At 45.1% G+C, this 24,591-nt stretch overlaps 1 protein-coding gene and 1 pseudogene across 2 annotated transcripts; both read left to right on the forward strand.

Annotated features, from left to right (window-relative positions):
* Positions 1-465: 465 nt before the first annotated feature.
* Positions 466-14,206, forward strand: LOC101528547 (heterogeneous nuclear ribonucleoprotein A3-like; annotated as a pseudogene).
* On the forward strand, positions 14,106-24,120 carry DPY30 (dpy-30 histone methyltransferase complex regulatory subunit). 2 transcript variants are annotated; one of them, XM_004582716.3, is made up of 5 exons: positions 14,106-14,202; positions 14,429-14,485; positions 14,582-14,629; positions 21,818-21,960; positions 23,784-24,120. In XM_004582716.3, exons 2-5 carry the CDS (start codon positions 14,450-14,452, stop codon positions 23,854-23,856), a joined length of 300 nt encoding a protein of 99 aa, XP_004582773.1. In that variant the 5' UTR covers positions 14,106-14,202; positions 14,429-14,449; the 3' UTR covers positions 23,857-24,120. The 2 variants fall into 2 exon arrangements, with proteins under 2 accessions (XP_004582773.1, XP_058524100.1); XM_058668117.1 differs by lacking the exon at positions 14,106-14,202 and adding an exon at positions 14,211-14,337.
* Positions 24,121-24,591: the final 471 nt, after the last annotated feature.

Raw genomic sequence — 24,591 nt, forward strand, 5'->3', positions numbered from 1 at the left:
AAGCCCCAGGATCCCATATGGGCGCTGGTTCTAATCCCAGCAGCTCCACTTCCCATCCAGCTCCCTGATTGTGCCCTGGGAAAGCAGTTGAGGATGGCCCAATGCTTTGGGACCCTGCACCCCCGTGGGAGACCCAGAAGAGGTTCCTGGTTCCCGGCTTCGGATCGACACACCGGCCCGTTGCGGCTCACTTGGGGAGTGAATCATCGGACGGAAGATCTTCCTCTCTGTCTCTCCTCCTCTCTTTGTATATCTGACTTTGTAATAAAAATAAATAAATCTTTAAAAAAAAATTAAAAAAAGAAGTAGAACAGAACAAACTGAACAACTACCCCAAACAAATGACAGCAAAAATATGTCAGTGAATGGAGCCAATGGGCATTGGGAGGGTGACATCATCCTTGGACCGGTGAAATCAGCAGCATTTCAGAACTATCCAAACCACTTGGACAGAACCCTCGGAATATGTACACACTGAGTCTCCGGGTTGATATGACGTGGCAGTTCCTCATCCCTGGGTACTGGGACATGTGGAAAAGCATGAGTGGTTTCCCCGTGTCTCTCTTCCTTTTCCCCAGGAACAATTAGGAGAAATAGCAAATTTGGAAGCAATGAGTTCACCCAATTTTCCCTTAACTTTGATCCTATCCACCCTGATTAACCATGTAATCATTGTTAAAAAATAAAATAAAAAAGAATATTATGTAGTTTTCATTGGTTTTGACTTTATACAAACGCAACCATCATGCAAGTTTTCTTTTTTTTTAAAAAAAAAGATTTACTTATTTTTATTGAAAAAAAAACAGATTGACAGAGAGAAGATAGTACAGAGATAAATTTTCTGTCTGCTGGTTCACTGCCCAAGTGGCTACAATAGCTGGAGCTGAGCCGATCCAAAGCCAGGAGCCAGGAACTTCCTCCAGGTCTCCCAAGCAGTGCAGGGTCCCAAGGCTTCAGGCCATCCTCAATTGCTTTCCCAGGCCACAAGCAGGGAGCTGGATGGGAAGGGAAATGGAGCAGCTGGAACAAGAATTAGTACCTCTCTGGGATCCAGCATGTACATGGCGAGATTTAGTCACGGAGCCAACGTGCCAGATCCAGGCACATTTTCTTGGTTTACTTTATCTCCAAAATATTTAATTGTTTGAAATTCCTCCCTGTTATTTTATAGCTATTGTTTAATGATCATCATTATGCAGTATTCTATTATATGCATTTGCAGCAATTTATTTTAATATCTATCCATTAATTATATATAATTCATTGCCGGGGAAGTAACTCTAACAAATGGTTCATTTATTTCTTTAAAAGACAATTACCTATACAGAGAGACTTTTTAAAGATGATTTTAATTTTTTTAATGTTTATTTTATTTTTATTGCGAAGTCAGATATACAGAAGGAGGTGAGACAGACAGGAAGATGTTCAGTCCGATGATTCACTCCCCAAGTGAGTGCAACGGCTGGTGCTGTGCCAATCCAAAGCCAGGAGCCAGGAACTTCCTTCTGGGTCTCCCACACAGCTGCCGGGTCCCAGAGCTTTGGGCTGTCCTCAACTGCTTTCCCAGGCCACAAGCAGGGAGCTGGATGGGAAATGTAGCTGCTGGGATTTGAATCAGCAGCCATATGAGATCCCGGGGCGTCCAAAGCATGGACTTTAGCTGCAAGGCCACCACGCCAGGCCCTAAGATAATTACTTTTATTTTTGGTGATTTTTTTAATATTTATTTTTATTGAAAAGACAGATATACAGAGAGGAGGAGGGATAGAGGGGAAGATCTGCCATCCGATGATTCACTCCCCAAGTGACTGCAACGGCTGGAGCTGAACCAATCCGAAGCCAGGAGCCAGGAATTCCTTCAGGTCTCCCGGAGCCGTCCTCAACTGCTTTCCCAGGCCACAAGCAGGGAGCTGGATGGGAAGTAGAGCTGCCGGGATTAGAACCAGCACCCATATGGGATCTCGACATATTCAAGGTGAAGACTTTAACTGCTATGCTATCGCGCCGGGCCCTATTTTTGATGATTTTTACATAGTTGATTAGGGTGCAAAGGGTGCAAAGGGTGCAAAGGACTACTGCAAGCTAGGTGAGATCACCATTTCCACATTCTCTATTTTCTCCTTCCTGGGGGGTGGGGGGGACAGGGAGGAGAGAAGTAAACAAGCCACACCTAGTCTCCCAAGCGCCTCTGCACACTGGGATGGTGAACAGCCACCCGATACCACCCCAAGATCACCAGTGTGGGGCATGCTCCGAGAGTCCTGCTCAAGAGGTTTTGATCGTTCAACAATTCTAAATTGCTGCCAATTTCTATATTCTAAGAATGATGAAATCTCTCCAGAATCTGCTGGTTGACATAGTCCACCTGAGAGTCTCTATTTGCCCAGATTTTCACTGCCAACACTTGGCTGATCAATTTTTTCTGTCCTTCTTTCTCTGTTATGGTACCAGGTGTCCTCTGCAGGCTCCAATGTACTACCATATTCTCCATATGCAATTGGATATGTGTCCACTGCTCCGTTAACCCATTGAGGGGGCCCAGATCTGACACTTGTACTCCATGGTCTAACCACGAAACCTGCAATTTGAGAGATAGTTTTCAGTCTGCTGGTTTACTCCCCAAATTGCTGCAAAAGCCAAGGCTGGGGCAGGTGAAAGTCAAAAGCCTGTAATTCAGCATTTGAGTCTCTCACATGGGTGTCAGGTACCCAAGTTCTGGGCCATTTTTAGCTGCTGTCCCAGGGGCATTAGTAGAGAGCTGGATGGGAAATGGAGCAGCTTGGACTTGAACCCAAGCTCATACGGCACGCCAGCTTTGCAGGAAGTAGCACAAGACTGTGAACCTCTAGCTGGTTCTTCCCACGGCCTCTCCTGGGATGATTCATGTGCATGCAGTCCTTTGTTGGCTAGACTAATAGCATAGTACATCCAGAGGTTGCCTGTGGCTGTTGGCTCAAATATGTGTCCCTGGCAGGATGTCCCAGACTTGTTTATGTGGCCTGTGCTGATGTGAAAATATGCATGGAGGGCTTCAGGCCTCTGGAAGCCTGAACTGTGAAGTTGCTCAAGGTGATTTCTGTAATATTCTGTTATCAAAGGAAGTCACAAGGCAAATTCCAGTAAAACAGATCTGCAAAAAAACTCCACATCTTGATGGAGAAGTGGCAAAGTAACATTGCAAAAGGCTTTATAGGAATAGAAGGAATTGTCGTTATTTTTGCAAGTACTTTTCACCTTGAGTTCCTGCAGTCCTGGCTTCAGTTTGGCACAGCCCTAGATGTTGTGGACATTTGGGGTGTGAACCAGCAGATGGAAGAGATATCTCCATTCTTTCTCCCTTTCAAATAGATGAAAAAAAAATATGTATATATAATTTTGGAAAATAACATTTTCACATCTATTTTTTTTAAGATTTATTTTATTTTTATTGGAAAGTCTGATATACAGAGAAGAGGAGAAACAGAGAGGAAGATCCTCTATCCATTGATTGACTAACCAACTGGCTACGATGGCTGGAGATGTGCCAATCTTAAGCCAGGAACCAGGAGCTTCTTCCAGGTCTCCCATGTGGGTGCAGGGTCCCAAGGCTTTAGGCTCTTCTCAACTGCTTTCCCAGGTCACAAGCAGCGAGTTGGATAGGAAGTGGGGCCAGTTGTTAGAACCAGCACACATATGAGATCCTGGCATGCACAAGGCAAACATCCTACCTGCTAGGCTACTGCTTCAGCGCCCCTCACATCTGTTTTTTATTTTGTTAATAATAAAATAAGCATATGTTTGACCCCTGGTACAAGAATGATCCTTCCTTTTCTAGTAACCACAAGTTGAGTTCCTGTAATTGTTGAATCTCTGCTCTCCAACTGTACCTGCTGCTGACTGTACTTTTCTGCACCTTTGCCATGGTTCCATATGGCAGAAATACGGAAGTAAGGATTCAGCAACACTAGGACTGGTTTTCTGATTCTAGACTTTCACATTGTGTGCTATAGAGCAAGTGGTTTTATTAATTCCTTTTTAAAATGGATAATAAAAAAATTTTTATACCTACAATTCCATCCCAGATTGCTGGCTCAACTGGAATCTCACTTTTTTGGGGTACGGTCAATTCACATCTTCTGCCCTCGGAGCTGTATGTCAATTTCAACTCCATTTTGTGAATTAATATCTTCCTTAATTTGTCTAAAGAAAACTAAGGCCTTTTTATTATCCTTGCCTTATCCTCTGCTTGGGCCGAATATCCTAACCAGCTAAACTTTCTTAATTATTCAACCCACAGTATGACATCCTCCCGATTTTTTGCATTGTAAGGACTTTCAGGACATTTCATTGGAGATGAAATCTGGGCCAGCTTCACCAGGACAAAAAGGAGGAGTTGAGTACTGTGCTGACTAATCCAGGACAGCCAGTCACTTTATCTCTTTAACCTTGAATTTATTTACCCAAGTGCTAACCACTGAATAACTTTTGAGATATTTCAGCTCTGTTTGCTTTCTAAGGAACTCCCCATCCTTTCAGCTTGAAACACACTACATTATTTGAAGCAAGGGCCCATCACAGATATTCTGGATCTGTTTTCAGCTGGAAAAAAGAGAGAGACAGAAAGAAACAAACAAAAAAGAAAAGCAAAATAAAATAGCACACCTAGACCCAAAAGAAAAAAAAAATGATTCTTTGGGTAACAACAGAAACTGAAAATAAATAAATGAAAAGACATGACTGGAGGTGGGATAAGAGAATCAAGTAACTGTGGATTATAATCCTGTTTCTTTGCTAAAAAGCAAAAACATAATTGTGAACAATTAAACAGTTCACTGAATTGTGCCCACACATGGCATATATTCATTTATTCAACAAACAGTATTAATACAATGTATCTAGCAATGAATGTAATGCCAAGATCAGAGCAGACAGGGTCCGGCCCTATAGCGTAGTGATTAAAGTCCTCACCTTGCACGTGCTTGGATCCCATATGGGCGCCGGTTCTAATCCCAGCAGCTCCACTTTTGCTTTTGTATCTTTTGATGATAATGATATAGTTAATAAAACTGCTGTTCAGAAATACCACACTATTAATGGGCACAGTTGTGAAGTGAAAAAATGCCCTTTCTAAATAAGAGATGCAGTCTGCTGCTGGATCACCGAGAAGCCGTGGAGGTGGCTCCGGCAACTTTATTGGTCATGGAGGAAACTTTGGAGGTGAGGCAGGTCATTTTGGCCGTGGTGGAAACTTTGGTGGAAGAGGAGGTGATGGTAGTAGAGGTTGTGGCAGCAGAGGAAGTTATGGAGGAGGTGATGGTGGATATAATGGTTTTGGAAACGATGGTGGCAACCGTAGCAGTGGTCCTGGTTACAGTAGCAGGGGAGGCATGGTGGTGGTGGACCAGGATATGAAAACCAAGGTGGTGGATACGGTGGAGGAGGAGGATATGATGGTTACAGTGAAGGAGGAAATTTTGGAGGCAACTATGGTGGTGGTGGAAACTACAATGATGTCAGAAATTATAATGGACAACAGTAATCAAAATATGGCCCCATGAAAGGGGGCAGTTTTGGTGGGAGAAGCTCAGGCATTCCCTATATGATGGTTATGGATCTGGTGGTGGAAATGGATATGGTAGCAGAAGGTTCTACAAACAGTGGAAAAGGGCTATAGTCCTTAGCAGGAGAGTGAGGAGTTATCAGGAAAGCTGCAGGTTACTTTGAGACAGTCGTCCCAAATGCATTAGAGGAACTGTAAAACTCTGCCACAGGAGGAACAATGATCCACAGTCAGAAAAGTTACTGCAGCTTAAACAGGAAACCCTTCTTGTTCAGGACTGTCATAGCCACAGTTTGCAAAAAGTGCAGCAATTAATTAATGCAATATAGTGTCAGTTGGATGTACCTTCCTGAGGTCTTTTACCTCTTGTAGCTTTTTCTTCTTCTTTTCATTACATCAGGTGTATTGCCCTGTGGATTGTTGTAGTGGTACCAGGAATAAAAAATTAAGGAATTTTTAACTTTTCCAAAAAAAAAATATACACGTATGGGAAGTGGTTTGGTGTCCAGCTCGGGTGTCTGACTGCACCTTCCTGCCAGGGAAGATCCGTTAGGCAGTGAGGGAGAACTGGATTTAATTTGTAGCTCTCACTTTTGATAACAACCTAGTCCATTGTGGACATTTGGGGAGCGAAACAGCAGACGGAAGTGCTCTATCTCTCACTGCCTCTGAAATAAAATGCATATATATTGTGAATGATGGAGTCAGCATGAGAAATGAGAGTGTGGCGTCCCCTAAAAAAAACAGGAAAGCTTTTTACTCAGCTCCAACTGCTCTTAAAAATCATTTATTTGAAGGGCAGAAAAAACTCACAGAGAGACAGAGAATCTTATGTTCTCTGGGTCACTCCACAAATGCCTCAGACAGCTTGAGGTTGTGCCAGGCCAAAGCAAGGAGCCCTGAATACAATCTGGATCTCCTAACTGGGTGAAAAGGACTCAAGTAATTGAGCCAGGACTGGTTGCGACCCAGGGTGTGCATCAGCAGAGTGCTGGCATCGGGAGTGGTACTCAAACTCCTGTACCCTAACAATGCGTGCAGGAATCCTGAGTGACATCTTACTCCTTCCGCAAGAAGTCTGTCCTTCAAGCTGATTTTCCCCCATTGAGTTTGTGAGACTTAAAAGTTTTTCAAGAAAAATCATCTCTTAATTTTCATATGAAATCCATTGGCTGCGATGTGGTGCCCCAAAACATGAAAACTAACAGGACCAAGACTCTGAGCCGTCACTTCGAGACTCTCCAGTTGATGGAGGATTTGTTATTTCCATGCAAATGTGAGTGAGGGCATGATTTTGAAATAGTAAGTGTGGGTGTGATTATGAATTATTACCTGACCTGCTCAACTTGATTTTTGAAGCTAAGAAGCTAGATTAAAACAGTGCGCTGGCTAGTACCCAATTTAAAAAGTGAATGCCTAGCAAAGGCAATACAGATGATAACCACATATGCAGTTAGCCCCCTCCCTTTTTTTTAAGAAAAAACAAATCCACTTTTTATTTACTTGAAAGGCCGAATGACAGAAAAGGAGATACAAGGAGAAAGAGAGAGAGACATCAAAGGATCTCTCTCCCAGGTACAGGTTCATTGCCCCTCCTCAAGATGAAATTTCAGCGTGGCCTCTCACATGGATGGCAGAGGCCCAGATGTATGGATCATCCTCCATTGCTTTCCCAGGTATGTTGGCAGGGAGCTGAATTGGAAGCGGAGTAACTAAATCTCAAAAATTGAACTTGTGCTCCAATATGGGATGCTGGTGTCACAAACTATGGTTCAGCCCTATGAGCCATAACGCCCTGCCTCAGTTGGTACTCGAAACTATATATAACTATAATCTTTCTTAATGTATTTAAGAAGGACAGCACATGCTTATTCCAGCACATATGAAATGCAAAGAAATGGGAACTATTCAAATAAGATAGATGTTGGGACATAAAAGGTGTTGTCTGTATTCAAAAGTGGTTGCTAGGATATGCAGCGGTGCTATAAAGCCTCTTTTATCCTGAGAGCCTCCTCTGCATCTTCTCAGATGCCTGAACTTTTTTTCCTGTTGCTCATATGCTTGGAATTTGTTGTACTGTTCCCCAGCCCTCACAGGAAAGCCTTTCGTTTGAGGTTTCATTGTAACACTCTTTGCTACATATTCTGCCTAACATACCTTCTTACATTTTCGCAAGCTTCATTGGAATTTCTTCACAATGTATGGTCTACAGTATCTGTGTTCACCTTTGTTCAGTTGTTAGCTTCTATCCCTTATGTAAATGTATCACGTGGCTATACCATCTACCTGAACTAGAAGACAAGTTGATGTGGGCAGGAATGAGAATACATAAATATAAACTCCTCAAGAGGTTAAGATTTCCACTAGAACACTTCCAGGTTTGATGACTCCCAAGAACTTAAAGGATTCAGTGAGCAGAGATAATCACAGCTTTGAGTTATTATAGCAAAAGAATACAAAGTAAAATCTTTTTTTTTTTTTTAAGATTTTTTATTATTATTGGAAAGCCGGATATACAGAGAGGAGGAGAGACAGAGAGGAAGATCTTCCATCCGATGTTTCACTCCCCAAGTGAGCTGCAACGGGCCGGTACGCGCCAATCTGATGCCGGGACCAGGAGCTTCTTCCAGGTCTCCCACGCGGGTGCAGGGTCCCAAAGCTTTGGGCCGTCCTCAACTGCTTTCCCAGGCCACAAGCAGGGAGCTGGATGGGAAGTGGAGCTGCCGGGATTAGAACCGGCCCCCATATGGGATCCCGGGGCTTTCAAGGCGAGGACTTTAGCCGCTAGGCCACGCCACCAGGCCCCAAAGTAAAATCTTTAAAAGAATGGCTCATCGGGAGAACTCAGGACTAAATCAGGTACAAACTTGCAAGAATTTTCTGCTGGTGGAGTCACAGGGGATACATGCAATTCCTCCAGGAATGGCTTCTGACAACATGTGTGAGATGTTTACACAAAAGCCCATCAGGCCTGGCACAGTGGCCTAGTCCTCGCCTTGTATAAAACAAGATCCTATATGCCCATCAGTTCATATCCCAGATGCTCCACTTCCCTTCTAGCTCCCAGCCTGTGGCCTGGGAAAGCAGTAGTAGAGCACAGCCCAAAGCCTTGAGACTCTGCACCCACGTGGGAGACCTGGAAGAATCTCCTAGGTCCTGCTTCAGATTGGCTCAGGTCAAGTTGTGGATACTTGGGGAGTGAGCCAGCAGACAGAAGGTCTTTCTCTGTCTCTCCTCTGTATATCTGACTTTCCAATAAAAATAAATAAATCTTTAAAAAAAAAACAAAAACAATGCCCATCAGAAATTCCATACTTAGAGTTTTGTTAGAACTGATCATTGAGACCCCATCTGCCCAATACAAAAAAAATTCCAGATTTCCAAGACAGTATGAGTTTAACATATCCAACACTGTTTGCACTATAGATTAGGCAGTGAGCCACCAACATAATTTAGGGAAAGCATTATTTCCTTTTAAAGATTTGTGGTTTTTTTTAGGTCCCGGCACAGTAGCGTAGCAGCTAAAGTCATCACCTTGAACGTGCCCACCAGGATCCCATATGGGCACCAGTTCTAATCCTGGAGGCCCCACTTTCCATCCAGCTCCCTACTTGTGGCCTGGGAAAGCAGCCGAGGATGGCCCAAAGCCTTGGGACGCTGAACCCACATGGGAGACCCAGAAAAGGTTCCTGGCTCCTGGCTTCAGATCAGCTCAGCTCTGGCTATAGTGGCCACCTGGGGAGTGAACCAATACATAGAACTTCTCTGTCTCTCCTCTCTGTAAATTTTAACTTTCCAACAAAATCAAATACATCTTCAGAAAAAATGAAGAGTCTCAGGGTTTTGGCTTGCCAGCAGGCCTGAGATCATTAAGGATGAGGCGACCGTGCTCCTTGGCCATAAGAAGCACCAGAGAAGGGCCCAGTGCCGTGGCCTAGTGGCTTAAGTCCTCGCCTTGAATGCCCCAGGATCCCATATGGGCGCCAGTTCTAATCCCGGCAGCGCCACTGCCCATCCAGCTCCCTGCTTGTGGCCTGGGAAAGCAGTCGAGGATGGCCCAAAGATTTGGGACCCTGCACCTGCATGGGAGATATGGAAGAGCTTCCAGGTTCCTGGCCATTGCAGTCACTTGGGGAGTGAATCACTGGATGGAAGATCTTCCTCTCTGTCTCTCCGTCTCTCTGTATATCTGTCTTATCAATGGAAATAAACAAATCTTTAACAACAACAAAAAAGAAGAAGCACCAGAGAAAAGCTGGTGAGGAATGTCTGCTTTACTATGCACAGGTTACAGATATTAAAGGGAAAGGAAGGGGAAGGCAGGAGCGTTCCAGCAGACCCCACGCCCACCAAAGACACTGCAATTGGCTACATGACAAGTCTATTTCCTTTGATCTTCCAGTCATGTCGGAGGTCATGTTCCAAGTGTATTCCCCTTGACCTTCTAGCCGTGTCAGAGGTCACACTCCCGGTGTAGGCCTTAAAGCTGTGCCTCAGGCCATACGGAAGTAAGCTTTAGGCCACGCCCACCAGGCAGCAGGGTAGGGGCATGGGGCAATTGCCCACAGAATGGAAGAGTGAAATTAGCAATATACAACTGTTGCGAGCAATAGGGAGCTATTGAGTGATTAGTTTTATAAATAAACTTTATTTCTTATTTTAAAGGCAGATTTACAGAGAGAAAGGAGAGACAGAGAGATCTCCCATCATCCGCAACAGCCGGAGCTGAGCTGATCATAATCCAGGAGTTAGGAGCCAGGAGTTTCTTGCAGGTCACCTGAGTGGGTGCAGAGTTCCAAGACTTTGAGAAATCCTCTGCTGCTTTCCCAGGTCACAATTGGGGAGCTAGATAGGAAGTGGGGCCACTGGGACATGAACCGGTGCCCACATGGGATCCTGGAGTATGCAAGGCGAGGACTTGAGCTGCTAGGCCTCTGCGCCAGGCCTGTGTAGACACAGGCATCCGTATTGAGTTCTGGTTCAAGTCCTGGGTGCTCAACCTCTTGTCCACCTCCCTGGGATGACCCAAAGCCTTGGGATCCTGCACCCATGTGGGAGACCTGGAAGAAGCTCCTGGCTCCTGGCTTCGAATCGGCTCAGCTCCAGTCATTGTGGCTACTTGGGGAGTGAATCAGCAGATGGAAGATCTTCTCTGTCTCTCTTCCTTTCTGTGTATCTGACTTTGTAATAAAAATAAATTAAAAAAAAGTTTAAAGCTGGGTTCGCCCAGGCTGCAGCACTCACAGGCATACCCAAGAATAAAGTGTACACCTTACAGGGTCACAACATCCACCACTCACACACAGGCCAGGACGGAGGGGGTAGTCTGTGACCAGTGAATGCGTAACACCCACTGGCATATGCAAGATCTGGGTCTGGTGGGGGAACCAGGAAACGCCCCTGGTGAGCCATAGCTCCCACAGGTGAGCATGTGACTCAGGCCTGGGTGTTGGTCAGACCAGGCAGGGTAGCTCTGCCCATTGACAAGTGTGTGGGTTGGTTTTGGAAGGGTGTGGATCATGCAGGGCCAGGCAAACCTTAGCTCACTGTCAAGTGCAGGAGCCAGGCTGGAATGCGCAGCTTGCTGGGCTAGCCTATCACACCTGCTGGTCTGACTAAGTAATAGACGGGAGCGAGCTGGGCATGGCCAGGCTGTAGCATTCACCAGTGAGAGTTGGGTCTGAGGATGGACTGGGTCAGGCCAGGCTGCAGCATCCGATGGCAAAGGTCAAGACAGGGCATGGGCTATGCTGAGCTGGCTCAAAGCAACCACACTCATGTGCAAAATCTGTGGCTGGGACAGGCCTGGTTGCGGAGCTAAGTGGACACCCCAGCTAGGTTGTGGTTCCCACTGGTGAGCACAGAAGCCGGAATGGGGGTGGTGGTGGTCTGGGCTGGATATACTTGTAGTGTTCCTTAGTATGGGTGTGGACTGGGTCTGGGGTGTGCCAGACTGGGCTGGATTCCAGGACCCACTGGTGTTCATAACAGCGAGAGTGGGTGTAGGATGGGCTGGGCTAGCTTTCTGCTCCCACTGGACTATGTGAGAGCTGTCAAGGTATGGACTAGTTTTGGCTGGGCTGTAACACCCAACAGTAAGAACTGGATTGGGTAAGGGCCAGCTAGGCAAGTGTACTGTTTCTGCAAGGACAGGAGGTGGGCTAAGTCAGCCCAGGCCAAGGACCCATCTGTGTGTGCAAGATTGACCGTGGGGAGGAGACCCAATAGGGAGGTTGGGGAACTCCTTTGCGAGGACACAGTTTGTGCAGGTGAGCACAGGAACTTAGGCAAGGAGCAGGACTAAGCGGACCAGGTTACATACCTGCTGGCCTGGTGGGCCAGGTTGGGCCAGTTCATAGCACCCATCTGGCACATCTGAGAATCAGGACTTGGGTACAGGACAGGCTGGGACTGGCTACATCACCAGCCAGTTAACATTATGGCCAGGACTGGGGGCTGACTGTGCCAGCTTGGGTGGCAACATCCACCAGTGCGAGCTGGAATGGGGGCAGACCAGCCTGGGCCAGGCTACAGCACCCACCGGCAAATGCTGATGTGAAACAGGCCATGAAAAACTGCACCGCAGCACCCACTAGCACATGTGAGATGTGGGGAGGTGTGCGAGCCCAGTAGGGAAATAGTGGGGACTCCTCTTCTGGGCCACTGCTGGAACTGGGGGCATACCAGGCTGAGCAGGGCTATAATACCAGTTGGCCTACATATGAACAGGGTTAGGGAGAGAGCCAGGCTGGGGTATCTGATTGTATACACTGGTACAGGCATGAGCCGGATTAAGAGCAGGTGGGTTGGGCTTTGAAGCTACATCAGCTGGCAAGTGCTGGGACTGGGAACAAGTCCTGTCAGGTTAGACTGCAGAACAAACTGGAGTATGTAAGATCCGGGACTGGGAGTGGGCTCAGTAGGTAAATGGTGGGGACCTCTCTGATGGGCTGCAGTTCCCACTGGTGAGCATGAGAACCAGGAGTGGGAGCAGGCCTGGCTGGACTGGCAGTGGCACCCACTGGCATGAGTGTGGATTGGCAGATGGAGATATGCCGGGTCCGGAGCAGACCAGCCCCTCGTCTCCAGTGCCCTGGGCAGCCATCACTCATACTTGCGTTTATTTCCCATTCTTGAAAACTATTAATTTATAATGTGTATTTGCACCATAATCATTAATCTTCAGGAAAAACTCAAAAAGCCAAATGGTACCTGCTACCTATTACAACAGTAATAATGCATGTTAAAAAATAAAACCCGGAGTGATGGCTTAATGGCTAAATCCTCTTCTTGCACTGATGTGAGAGACAAGGAAGACATCCTTGGCTCCTGGCTTCGGATTGGTGCAGCTCCGGGCATTGTGGCCACTTGGGGAGTGAACCAGCAAATGGAAGATTTTTCCTTCTGTCTCTCCTACTCTGTAAATCTGCCTTTCCGCTTAAATAAATAAAACTTTAAAAATATTTCAAAGCTAAATCATGGTTCATCAGTATGCTTGAATATGATATTAAAAATTATTACATTTATGAAAATCTTATTTGTTTTTAAATATTTCATTTTGCTCCTATTAAGCTTTCTAAAATTTTTATTTTCATTTTTTAAAGATTTATCTATTTTTACTGGGAAGGCAGATTTAAGGAGGAGAGAAGGAGAGATAGAAAGGTCTTCCATCTGCTGGTGCACTCCAAGCGGACTTAACGGCCAGAGCTGAATCAATCCAAAGCCAGACACCAGGAATTTCTTCCAGGTCCCAAGCCTTTGTGTCATCCTCTGCTGCTCTCCCAGGCCATAAGCAGGGAGCTGGATAGGAAGTGGAGCAGTGGGGGGACATGAACTTGCACCCTTATGGGATCCTGATGCTTTGGAAGGATAGGACTGGCATATTGAGCTATTGTCCTGGACCCAGGTTTCAAATATTTTACAATACTCTTCATATTTTCATTTGCCAACTACAAATGGAACTAAATAAAATCTTATTACTGCAAATTTACATGTAACCAAATGGAATTCCTGGAATGCAAACATTTGATTGACCAGATCCGGCTTACTATTCTCACAAATGAGGCAAATTATCCCTTGTACTTTTGAGACAGCAGTACAAAAAAAAAAAAAAAAAAAAAAAATTACTAGCCGTACCGCGGTTTGGGACGCCAAGCTGCATCTAGCTAATCTCATTGAAACAGAAGGTACCGCTCACAACGCATATTCAGAGATTTAAGGCTCGCATTCAAGCGGAATCCTGGATCCCCAAACTCCGCCATTCCGTTGGGGATGCTGTGGCCTGGCCCTAGGGTTCTTCTTACAGGAGTCATTCATTCCCCGAGTGTCTGGAGTTTCAAAGGAACAACTTGGGCGGACGTTCCCAGGAAGCCCCGAATCACTAGCAGCTGGACCGTTTACCGGGTCTGCACGTCCTGTGCGTGCAGGCGGAGCACCGACCCTCTCGCCGTCCCCGGGAAAAGAGAAGGGGTAGCACCCATTGCACCTGCGGAAGCCACAAAGCCTCGGGGCGCGGGTCAGGGTGCCTTCCCGCCCCCAGCGCGCCGGGAGGCTCTGCGCAGGCGCGGCCGTCGTGCGACATCCGTCACTTACGGCCCGAGCGGCTCGCGCTGGGGGTTGGTGGAGCTGTGCAGAGCTGCTAGGAACCGACAGCTTCGGCTCGGGTAATCAGCTCGCCTTCCTCCTCCTGCTGCTTCTCCTGGGTAGTCGGAGCTGCTTCGGAGCTTCTGGACCAACGGCGGGCCTCCGGTCGCGGACTGTCCCGGCTTGCGGGGGGCGCCTCCGGCTCCCAGCTTGGGGTGAGGGGCGGGGTCCTAGCTGGACTGCACTCCATCCCGGAGTCTCCGTGTTGAAATCTCCCGGGTAACTCTCGACTCTTGTTTTTCTTAGATTGCTATCCGGGGAGTCGCCATGGAGCCCGAGCAGATGCTGGAGGGACAGACGCAGGTAGCCTGAGGCCCTCAGATCCCGGGGGGCGGCGTGGCCGGGGAGGCGGAAAGGGACAGTGTGCCGATGTCTGTGTGGCCGTGTTTTGTTTTCTAGGTTGCAGAGAATCCTCACTCTGAATACGGCCTCACAGACAACGTGGAGGTAACTCACCCGCTTCCCATGCCGCATCCATGCGTCTCTTTGAGAGCTGGAGAGAGCCTGGGATCCGTTTTATATTAGCTCACTTTGCAGCAGGGAAACTTTAGCTAGCAGGAGCTGGATAGTATCAAGTTGTAGTTAACTTGTCTTAAGTAGACAGTCTCATCGCTTTTGAGCCAAGGAGTCGAACGTTTAAGGCAGTCTTAAAGAAACACATCCACGTGTTTGGGGGACACTGTCAATAATTTTGCCTGCTGGGTGTTCATGCATCAGTTGGGATGTTGCTATGTAAAAACTGCCTGTTGTGGTTAAAAAAAAAAACAAACAAACCAAACTTGTGACTCTTTGTAGCAGAATATTGTGCTGATGGAGTAAACAGTTTAAAAAATGTTTGCTTCTTGCAGAGTTCAGCAGTAGATGCCATTGGTAGCAGTAACAAAGTAATCACTTTGACTTCCGAGGTTGTGGCTCAGCGCATACAAGAGAAGGTGTATTTTCTAGGATTCTTAGTAAAGTGCTAAGAGCTGGTTGTCTGAAGAATAGCAAATACTTTGTAAATGAGTGAAGTAAATGCTGGGACAGATGGATTAACCAGCTTTCCAAATGGAGGTTTCCTGGGAAAGATTTTTATGTTTTTAAAACAGGGACATAGGTGATTAAGTTTGGTTATATTAGTACAGAAGCATTTCTGTGTACAGTAACAACTGTAAATGTTTCTAAAGCCCTTTTTGTGAAGTGCCGTTCTTTACTCCTAGGACTGTTGGGTGACTTGGCCATTGTCACCCAGGAGCTAAGTGGGAAGTTGTATTTTCTTTTTTTTTTTTTTTTAAGATTTATTTATATTGGTAAGTCAGATTTACAGAGAGAAGAGGTGGAGAAAGATCTTCTGTCCACTGGTTCACACCCCAAGTGACTGCAACGGCCAGAGCTGATCCAAAGCCAGGAGACTCTTCCAGTCCCCCATGTGGGTACAGGGTCCCAAGGCTTCGGGTCATCCTCCGCTGCCTTCCCAGGCCACAAGCAGGGAGCTGGAAGGGAGGTAGAGCAGCCCCAGTATGAACCACCGCCCATATGGGATCATGGCTCAAGCAAGGCAGAGACTTTAGCCACTAGGCTACCACACTGCCGCTTCCCTCACCCCCTTTTTTTTGGTGGGGTGGGTAAGATTTATTTATTTTTATTTGGGCCCGGTGGCGTGGTCTAGCAGCTAAAGTCCTCACCTTGAACGCCCCGGGATCACATATGGGCACCGGTTCTAATCCTGGCTGCTCCACTTCCCATCCAGCTCCCTGCTTGTGGCCTGGGAAAGCATGCAAGGATGGCCCAAAGATTTGGGACTCTGCACCCACGTGGGAGACCTGGAAGAGGTTCCTGGTTCCCGGCTTCGAATCAGCACAGCACCGGCCGTTGCGGTCACTTGGGGAGTGAAACATCGGATGGAAGATCTTGCTGTCTGTCTCTCCTCCTCTCTATATCTGACTTTGTAATAAAAATAAATAAAGTTTTATTTATTTTTATTGGCGAGGTCTATCAGAGTTATCGAGAGGAGAGACAAAGATCCTCCATCTTTTGGTTTACTCCTCAGATGGCCACAATGGCCGAAGTTTATCCTAGTGGAAGCCAGGAACCAAACTTTTTCCAGATCTCCCATGCAAACACAGGGTCCCAAGGTTTTTTGCTTTCCCAGGCCATAATCAAGGAGCTGCATGAAAATGGAATAGCCTGACTAGAACTGGAGCCCATATAGGATCTTGATGCTTGCAAGGTGGAAGATTTCATTATTGAGCCCTCACGCTGGGTCCATTTTTTTTTTTATCTTAAAAAATGTTATTTATCTGAAAGGCAGAGTTTGAAAAGAAAAGATTATAAAGATCTCCCACCAGCTAGTTTACTGCCTAAATGGCTGCAAGAGCTATGGCCTGGCCAGGACTGAGCCAGGAGCTTCTTCCAAGTCTCCCTCAGGTGGAGGGGGATGGTTGGAAGCACCTGGGCCATTCTCTGCTGCCTTTCCAAGTGCATTAGCAGCAAGTGGAGCAGCTGGGATGAGAACCTGTGCCCTTGTGGGATGCCTGCACTTCAGGAAGTGGCTTAACTTTTGCATCATAATACCAGAGTTGTTTTTCCTTTTGTTTTTCTTTTCTCTCCTTCTTTCCTTCCTTTCCTTTTTTTATGTTTGTTTATTTGAAAGGCAGAATTACTGAGAGAGAGAGAGATCCATCCATAGATGGATCTTCCTTTTGCCCTGTCACTCCCTAAATGGTCGCAGCAGCAAGTTCTGTTCTGGAGTGCAGGGGCCCTAGACTTGGGCCTTCTGCTGCTTTCTAGGTGTATAGGCGGGAGCTGCATTGGAAGTAGAACACCCAGAACACAAAGCGGTGTCCATGCGGGATGTCAGTGCTGTAGACAGCAGCATTGCCTGATGAAGCAGAGTGCTGGCACAGCCTCCTCAACCCCCAGCTTTTCTTTCTTTGCTTTTTCTATTTTTCATGAAAACACTTCATGTTTATATGTTTATGGGATTTCATGTGATGTTTTGTAAAAGATGTACGTACTTATTTGAATGGCAAAGTTGAGCCTGATATGGTAGCCTAGTGGCTAAAGTCCTTGCCTTGCATGTGCTAGGATACTATATGGGCACCAGTTTGTATCCGGGCAACCCTATTTCCCATCCAGCTCCCTGCTTGTGGCCTGGGAAAGCAGTCAAGGATTGCCCAAAGCCTTGAGACCCTGCACTCCTGTGGGAGACCCGGAAGAGTCTCCTTGCTCCTGGCTTCGGGTTGGCTCAGCTCCAGCTCTTGCAGCCACTTGGAGAGTGAATCATTGGATGGAAGATCTTCCTCTCTGTCTCTCCTCTCTGTATATCTGACTTTCCTGTATCCTACTATGCTGGCTTCTGTATAACTGTAATGTCCTTTTTATGAATTAATGATATGGTAAAATGGCAATTTAAGTATTACTGGGCAAAAGAAAAAAGCAAAAACAGTCAACCCTAACATACTGTGTTAGCCTTTTTTTTCTTAACCAATTTTAGAAAAAAATATTTACATTTCAAAGGCAGAGTTATGAGAGAGAACTTCCATCTACTAGTTGACTCCCCAAAGCCTTTTCATTCACTATAGTTTTTATGTATTTTTTAAGTTAACCTTTTTATTTTTTGAAAGGCAGAGTGACGGAGAGTGAGGGAGAGACAGAGAAAGAGTTCTTTTATCTGTTGGTTCACTCCCCTCATGGCTATCGTGGCCTCGGCTGGTCCATCAGAAGTCCGGAGCTGCGTCTGCGTCTCCCACATAGGTTGCGGTGGCCCAAGCACTTGGACCATCTTCTATTGTTTTCCCAGGCACTTCAGAGGAAGTTGGATTAGAGGTAGAGTGACGAAGACTCAAACTGGCAGTCCATTAACTGATACCAGCTTTGTAAGCAGTGGCTTGACCTGTTGTGCCTTAATACTGGCCTGTTTTTTGTTTGTTTGATTTATTGGAAAGTCAGATATATACAGAGAGGAGAGACAGAGGAAGATCTTACGTCCGATAGTTCACTCCCAAATGGCCACAATGGCTGGAGCTGCGCCAATCCAAAGCCAGGAGCTCTTCCAGGTCTCCCACATGGGTGCAGGGTCCCAAGGCTTTGGGCCGTCCTTGACTGCTTTCACAGGCCACAAGCAGGGAACTGGATCAGAAGCAGGGTTTCTGGAACACAAACAAGTGTCCATATGGGCTCCTGGCGCAGGCAAGGCAAAGACCTTAACCACTTGGTTACCGTGCCAGGCCCTTGCTTGCTTTTTGTTTTATTTTTTTTAATTCTGGACACCATTTTTCTTTAATTGTTTCTCTTGCTGTGCCATTTTTCTGTGGCTGGTGTGACAGATCAGTTGGTTAATCCTCCGCCTGCAAGCTCTGGCATCCTGTATAGGTGCTGGTTTGTGTTCCAGCTGTTCATTCCACTTCTTTTTTTTTTTTTTAAAGATTTATTTATTTTTTTTATTACAAAGTCAGATATACAGAGAGGAGGAGAGACAGAGAGGAAGATCTTCCTTCCAATGATTCACTCCCCAAGTGAGCCGCAACGGGCCGGTGCGCGCCGATCCGAAGCCAGGAATCAGGAACCTCTTCCGGGTCTCCCACACGGGTGCAGGGTCCCAAAGCATTGGGCCATCCTCGACTGCTTTCCCAGGCCCCAAGCAGGGAGCTGGATGGGAAGTGGAGCTGCCGGGATTAGAACCAGCGCCCATATGGGATCCTGGGGCTTTCAAGGCGAGGACTTTAGCCGCTAGGCTACGCTGCCGGGGCCTCATTCCACTTCTTATCCAGCTTCTTGTTTATGGCTTGGAAAAGCAGTGGAGGATGGCCCAAAACCTTGGGACCCTGCACCAGCATGGGAAACAGGAAGAACGCTCCTGGCTTGGGATTAGCTCAGCTCTGGCCATCGAGTACATTTGAGGAATGAAGCAACGGATAGATCCTTCTGTCTTTCCTTCTCTTTGTAAATCTGCCTTTGAAAAAAAAAAATGGATTTTCTTTCCTTTACTTGCTTTTAAGTGGTTACTTTGAGGATTGTAGTTTGTAAGTTAAATTTAACTACATTTTACCTTTAAGTGTATCTTTGTATCTCCTTCCATGTCTTTGGAATAAGAACCCTTATTTGCTTTCATGTTACTCTTAAGTGTTTTTTTTGTTTTTGTTTTTTTTGGTAGTTGTATGCTTTACTTATGTGTATTAGGATTTCTAAAATGCACGGTAGGTTATTTTTTATTTGTAAACTTAATTATGTTTTAAGATATTTAAGTGATAAGAAAATGTAGGATATAACGTTTTACCAGTTCTTTGCCGTTTTTGGTGACTTTTTCCTCTGAATCTCTACTTCCACCTGGTATTATTTTCTTTCTTCTTGAAGGAATTTGGGTTTTTTTGTGTAAATCTGCTGGCAGGAATTTCTGAGTGTTTGTTGTAGCCTTTGGGACAGCTAGTTTGGGATATCTGCATCCTATATCCAGTCTCTGGCCATTTGTAGGATTGCAGCGTCTGGCTAATGTGCTCTCTGGGAGGCACTAAGTGACATTCTGAATATCTGGGGGGAAAAATCAGAGTTTTGCATTTTTTCAGATTTTTTTTTTTTTGCTGGATGTGGATCTGTTTTTCTACATAGGAGACTTTTGCTGTTTTGAAAGATTTATTTATTTTCATTGGATATGCAGGTTTATAGAGAGAAGGAGAGACAGAGTGAAAGACCTCTGCTCTTTTCTTTTTTTAAAGATTTGTTTTTATTAGAAAGGCATATTTACAGAGAGAGGAGAGACACAAAAAGATGTTCCATCCTCTGGTTCACTCTCCAAATGGCCATAAAGAATGTAGCTAAGCTGAGCCAAAGCCAGGAGCCAGGAGCTTCTTCTGGGTCTCCCAAGTGGATGCAGGGTTCCAAGGCTTTGGGTCACCTCCTGCTGCTTTCTCAGGCCATAAGCAGGGAGCTGGATGGTAAGTGAAACAGCTGGGACACGAACTGGTGCCTATATGAGATCTGGCACTTACAAGATGAGGATTTAGGGCCCGTCGTGGTGTCCTAGCACCGTGGCCTAGCAGCTAAAGTCCTCACTTTGAACGCGCCAGGATTCCATATGGGTGCTGGTCCTAATCCTGGTGGCCCCACTTCTCATCCAGCTCCCTGCTTGTGGCCTGGGAAAGCAGTCTAGGATGGCCCAAAGCCTTGGGACCCTGCACCTACATGGGAGACCTGGAGGAAGTTCCTGGCTCCTGGCTTCGGATGGGTGCTACCCCGGCCGTTGCAAAGAAGGTGAGGATTTTGCCACTGAGTTAAGGCACTGGGCCCAGGGTATTTTCATGTAGTAGTTTTAACTTCCTGTTAGTGTTTCTGAATAATACAGACTAGCCATTCACATGATGTTACAATACTTTCAAAAAAGAAACAACAATGCTTAAGCAACCCTGTATATGCTATAATAAATCCGTTAACCAATTTTCTTAGTAATTTCATTTGAATACTCAATGGAGTACATAACATATGCCAAATGCCAAAAGTTGAGAAATCAGCATACTAGGCCCGGCATGGTAGCCTAGAAGCTAAAGTCCTCACCTTGCACACTTGGGGATACCGAGTGGGTGCCGGTTTAAATCCCAGAAACCCTGCTTCATATCTAGCTCCCTGCCTGTGGACTGGGAAAACAGTTGAGGATGGCCCAAAGCCTTGGGACCCTGTACCCACATGGGAGACCTGGAGGAAGTTCCTGGCTCTTGGCATCAGATCAGCTCAGTCCCAGCCATTGTGGGCACTTGGAGAGTGAATCAGCAGTATATCTGACTTTCCAATAAAAAAGAAATCTTTAAAAAAAAAAGAAAGAAAGAAAGACCCTTTGAAATTTCAAAGGTTGTCTCAGTTTCTTCTATTTTAAAATTTTTATTGATCATATTTGAGAGAGGAAATAAAAGAGAAAAGCAGATAGAAATTGCTCCGTTCCAGATTCACTCCTGGATCAAATTTGAAAACAGTGAATAGAAAACGACTGTATTGAATTTTAGCTGTAGTGAAGGAACGTCATTGAAGTGCTTGGATTGGAATGCTGGTTTCCACCTTTCTGCTAATATGCACCCTGGAGGGAGGAGGTGAGAATGGCTAAAGTAATTTGTTCCTTGCCTGCCACCTTTTGGTTAACCTGGACTGAATTCTGGGCACCTGGCTTCAGTCTGCCCAACCCCAGTGTTGGATGCATTTGGTGAATGGGCCAGCAAAACATACTAGCTCTAAACTAAGATTATCTTTGATAAAATAGCATCTATGGTGTAAAAACTAAAACAGGGCTAGCTTTCTTGCCATGATGCATTGCTACTCAGCATCATTTCCAGTAGTTTTGGAACATATTAAGAGAAAGTACTCAGATGGAAAAAAAAAAAGTTAGGCAAGGATTGTATTTACTGTAAAAAAAAAAGAGGGAAAGAAAGAATCAGGAGATATGCCATTAAAAGTGTTAGATGTTGTGGTGCCTTTGGAAGTTTGAGAAAAGATTAAATGAAATTTCAGAGATGTGTTTGAATTTATTTTGACATGGAGGTTTGCAGTCTCGCCCGATATTTCTTAGTTTTTGTGTGCCTTTTCTAATAGTACCCTATTTCAATTAGTCTTGTTTACCACTAGAAACAATCCAGTTATTTGCAATGTTCATGCATTGTGTTTTAAATTCACCAGAGGATAGTAGAAAATGAGAAGATTAATGCTGAAAAGTCTTCAAAACAGAAGGTGGATCTGCAGTCTTTACCAACCCGTGCCTACTTGGATCAGACAGTTGTGCCTATCTTATTACAGGGACTTGCTGTGCTCGCAAAGGAAAGGTAAGACCATGGTACCTGCTCATGGGGTTAGCAGAGAAAGCTAAGTGGACCACTGTCATTGAAAAGCCATTAGGTAGACTTCGCTGCCTTGCATTGTATCATGAATACTAAAGTTTTTCTTTGAAGTTGGGAGCCATAATTTCACTGTTCAGATACTCACGTTTTTTCCTCAGTGGTATATCATACATATTTGTAAATTTTGTACATTTTACTTAATAACAAACATTTTCCATGTATCTATAGTGTTTATACTTTAAATTGTAATATCACAACTAGGGTGTTTTTCCATTGAACATGTTGGTTCAATTTCTTCTACTTCTGTGGGTCACTAGGTAGTTTCTCTAGTTCCATAGCTCGTTTGCTTTTGTTTAAACTTTTAAGGATTTCTGGTTCAAAGGACATGATTTTTTTTCCATTTATTTTGGGGTCAGTGCCGAGCTCAACAGGGTCAATCACCCTGTGTCACAGCATCCCATATGGGTGCCAGTTCGTGCCCAGCTGCTACACTTCTGATCCATTTTTCTGGTTATAGCCTGGGAAAGCAGCCAAGGATAGCTCAAGTATTGGGCCACTGCACCCACGTGGAAGACCTGGAAGCAGCTCCTATGTCCCAGCTTCGGATTGGCTCAGCTCAGGCCGTTGTGGTCATTTTGGAAGTGAACCAGTGCATGAAAGATCTTTCTGTTTCTCTGTAAATCTGCCTTTTAAATAAAAGTAAATTCATTAATTAAGTATTTATTTATTTATTTGATTGATAGAGTTATACAGAGAGGGAGAGAAAGTGAATTATTCCTTCTGTTGGTTAACTCTATAAATGGCTGCAATGGCCAAAGCTAGGTTTATCTTAAGCCAGGAGCCAGGAGCTTCTTTCGGGTCTTCCATGTGTGAGAGGCAGAGAAAGAGAGAGATCTTTTCTTATAATATTCATTTCTCAAATGGGTCCTATGGCCTTGCTCAGCCATAGCCAGTACCTGGAACTTCATCCCACTCTCGTACATAGCTGGCAAGGGCCCAGCTGTTATGCCGTCTTCACTGCTTTTCCAGGCCATCAGCAAGGGAGCGGGATCAGAACTACAACAGTTGGAGGTTGAATCGGCCCTCATATAGAATGCTGACTTAACCCATTGTACCACAAAGATAGCTGCCACAGTTACCACTGATTTAAATTTTCTAAATAGAGGTAAAAGTAGAATTTTCCTGGACCTGCCTCAATGGCTCCTTTGGCTAGCTAATCCTCACCTTGCAAGCACCAGCATTCCACCTGGGCCCCGGTTCTTGTCCCGATTGCTTCACTTCCCATCCAGCTCCCTGCTTGGAGCCTGGGAAAGCAGTAGAGTCTGGCCCAAAACCTTGGGACCCTGCAACCATATGGGGTACTAGGAAGAGCCTCCTGGCTGTTGGCCTCAGCTCCAACCACTGGTTCATTTGGGGGGAAAATTAGATCTGAGTTAGATCAGCCTGATGAATGTTCACAAACTAAACATACTTACGTGGTACTCAGATCAAGAAACTGAATACTATCCACATGTCTTTCAACCCCAACAGTGTTTATTCTTTTTGTGGTTATCATCATCCTGGTTTCAGTGTATTTTTGAAACTTTTGTTTCAGAATTGGGTCCATAGCTGTGGTTAAGCTATGTCATAATTTCACATTCCCCTGTTGACTGATTTGCTTGCCTGTCTTATTTATCCCATTAGTGCAAATACTCTTTGACTACAAAATTACAATTTACTTCAAAAAGTATGCTTTCATTATGGAACTTTATGTTTAAATACACACATCTGCAACATATGTCTAAGCTTTGGATGTCTTTTCCTTTCAGACCACCAAATCCCATTGAATTTCTAGCATCTTATCTTTTAAAAAACAAGGCACAATTTGAAGATCGAAACTGACTCCTTGGGAGGAACAGAAGATTTTGGTTGCTACTGCACATGATTAAGAGGCAGCTTACATTGCCGTGATTTTCTCCCTTTATGGAAGTGTCAACACCTTCAGGACAAAGAGATGTTTCTGGAGTTGCAGAAGAGAACATATCGCCCTTATTTTGATTTAATCACCATACTTATTTAATGAGCATATTCTGTGCAATTTATTCTCATATTGTCTATATCTTTGTTTTTAAAAAAGGATCTTCACAATAAACTATCACAAAATCATTTTTTAAAGTAGTTTCATTCTATGTGATTAATATTTATGTGGTTGAACTTATTTTCATAAATTGTTTCTGTCTTGTGATACTTTGACTTTACAACAGAGTGAATATGCAGCCAAGGTGTCAAGACTCACATACTAAAACATAACATTGCAGAGTGGGCAATATTCCCAGTGCTGTCAACTTTTGTAGTAGTAATAGCTGTCATTTATTGTTTTTTGAATATTTATTTTTATTTGAAAGACACATTTACAGAGAGGAGAGAAAGATACTAGTTAATTGCCAGGAGGCCACAATGGCAGGAGATAAGCCAAATCTGAATCCAGGAGCTTCTTCTGGGTCTCCTGTGTGGGTGCAGGGCCCCAGGGCTTTGGGTCATCCTAAAATGCTGTCCCAGGCCACTAGCAGGGAGCTGGAAGGAAAGTGGAGCAACCAAGATCACTGACTGGTGCCCATATGGGATCCCAGCATGTGC

This window comes from Ochotona princeps, chromosome 8 (assembly GCF_030435755.1).
Source record: "Ochotona princeps isolate mOchPri1 chromosome 8, mOchPri1.hap1, whole genome shotgun sequence".
In the NCBI taxonomy this organism is placed as follows: domain Eukaryota; kingdom Metazoa; phylum Chordata; class Mammalia; order Lagomorpha; family Ochotonidae; genus Ochotona; species Ochotona princeps.